Genomic DNA, 1,611 nt, shown 5'->3' with positions numbered 1-1,611 from the left:
ATTTAGTCAGTATACACTCTTGTGTTCAGCTGGAACAGTAAAATAATAAATCATAAACTTATCATGTTTTAGTCACACCACTATGAAGACAGGACAGTAGAAACATGGAAAAGGTTGTTGGCAGTAGAAGAATATATAGTATTTCACTGACTGAAGTGCAGCTTTATTTATTTATGGTGTCCTACATATTCCTACACTGTAGTAGGTAGGTTTTGTTCTGTATGCAATGCTACAAACTGTATGTAGTCCTGTATGTAGAAAAAAAAGGCCCTGTATGTAGGAAAAAAATACTCTGTGCAATAGTAACTGTTGTGTTTTGCCTTTTCTTTGTTACTGCAGAAAAGCACTGCTGCTGCTTAAGAAAAAACGATATCAGGATCAGCTATTAGACAAGACTGAAAATCAGATTTCAAACCTAGAGCACATGGTAAGCTTTGTGAGATCACTGTTTGGTTCCCTCATTATTTAAGAGTTACTATATCACCCGAAGAGGAGAAAACGTTGTGTTCGATTTGTAACATTCTGTTAAATCACATTAATCACTTCTCTAATAAGTTTAGCAAAAAGGCAAATACCACTGAGCTACATGCCAATACTAGATTTATATTTGATGTGCATGTTTTAGAGCAAGAGGGCAGATTCAGTGTAACTCCAAATATCACAATGAAATGTGTAAATCCTCTCACTCATCTCATCTTGTTTTGTGTAATATCCCTTTGTGCTGCTTGATTACGGTAATGCAATCAAGCACATTTCCTACAAAATCCTACTTAAATCTACCTAAAATTGTGGAGAATGACAAGTGTTGCTGTCTTAAAAACCCAGTCCAATCTGGTAAGAGCTTACTAATTTTAAAATAATACATTTTTTAATATTTCGAGGCCATGAGAGAAAAGCAGCATGCTATAATTGAGCTATAGCTCAATTATGTCTGTAATGTTAGAATATAAATTTTTACATGCTAATATTTGTCAACAGGTTCAAGACCTTGAGTTCATGCAAATTGAGATGAAAGTCGTTGAGGGGCTTAAGGTTGGCAATGACTGTCTGAGGAATATGCACGAGGTACATATTATTTTGTCTTTGTTTCTCACTTTTTGTGTTAGGAAATTTGCCTTTCACAATATTGTGATAATAATGCTCCCTTAAGCTTTAGATATGAGTGTTTTTCTCATATATTTTCTCAATGTCAGTTTCCACTGATAAGCACACTTTCTTTAATGTGATCCTTGAGTGAGGACTGAGCAGCACAGAAAGCTTGTGGTTTGTGTTAGCATAGCTGGTGCACATTGAAGATTAAAGGATTAAGAGGCAAAGCCTTGACTACAGCTGTGTGACTAGTGCACATCCTTGGATACAGTGTGCAGATACTGCTCAAGCCAAGCAAAACACTTTTTATTCAAAACTGTTTACTTTTGCAATGTGTCTTTTGGTGACGTCGCCCGGCATGGCGCAGCCGGGGCCCCATCCTGGAGCCAGGCCCGGGGTTGGGGCTCGAATGTGAGCGCCTGGTGGCCGGGCCTCCCCTCATGGGGCCTGGCCGGGCTTAGCCCGAACGAGTGACGTGGGGACATCCTCCCCTGGGCCCACCACCTGCAGGAGAATCCGTAA

The 1,611-nt window shown here is 39.4% G+C and overlaps 1 protein-coding gene across 1 annotated transcript in view; it reads left to right on the top strand.

Moving 5' to 3' along the window:
- The window catches only part of LOC109974832 (charged multivesicular body protein 6-like), a 9,110-nt gene that overhangs the window by 894 nt on the left and 6,605 nt on the right, over window positions 1-1,611 (top strand). Inside the window, exons 3-4 of the mRNA XM_020625240.1 lie at window positions 340-427; window positions 979-1,065. Of these exons, the coding sequence (XP_020480896.1) occupies window positions 340-427; window positions 979-1,065 (175 nt within the window). The remainder of the gene's footprint in view (window positions 1-339; window positions 428-978; window positions 1,066-1,611) is intronic.

The sequence above is a fragment of the Monopterus albus genome, unplaced genomic scaffold (genome assembly GCF_001952655.1).
Source record: "Monopterus albus unplaced genomic scaffold, M_albus_1.0 scaffold350.1, whole genome shotgun sequence".
Lineage (NCBI taxonomy): Eukaryota > Metazoa > Chordata > Actinopteri > Synbranchiformes > Synbranchidae > Monopterus > Monopterus albus.
Note: the sequence above shows the minus strand (reverse complement) of the source record. Positions and strands in the feature narration are given on the sequence as shown.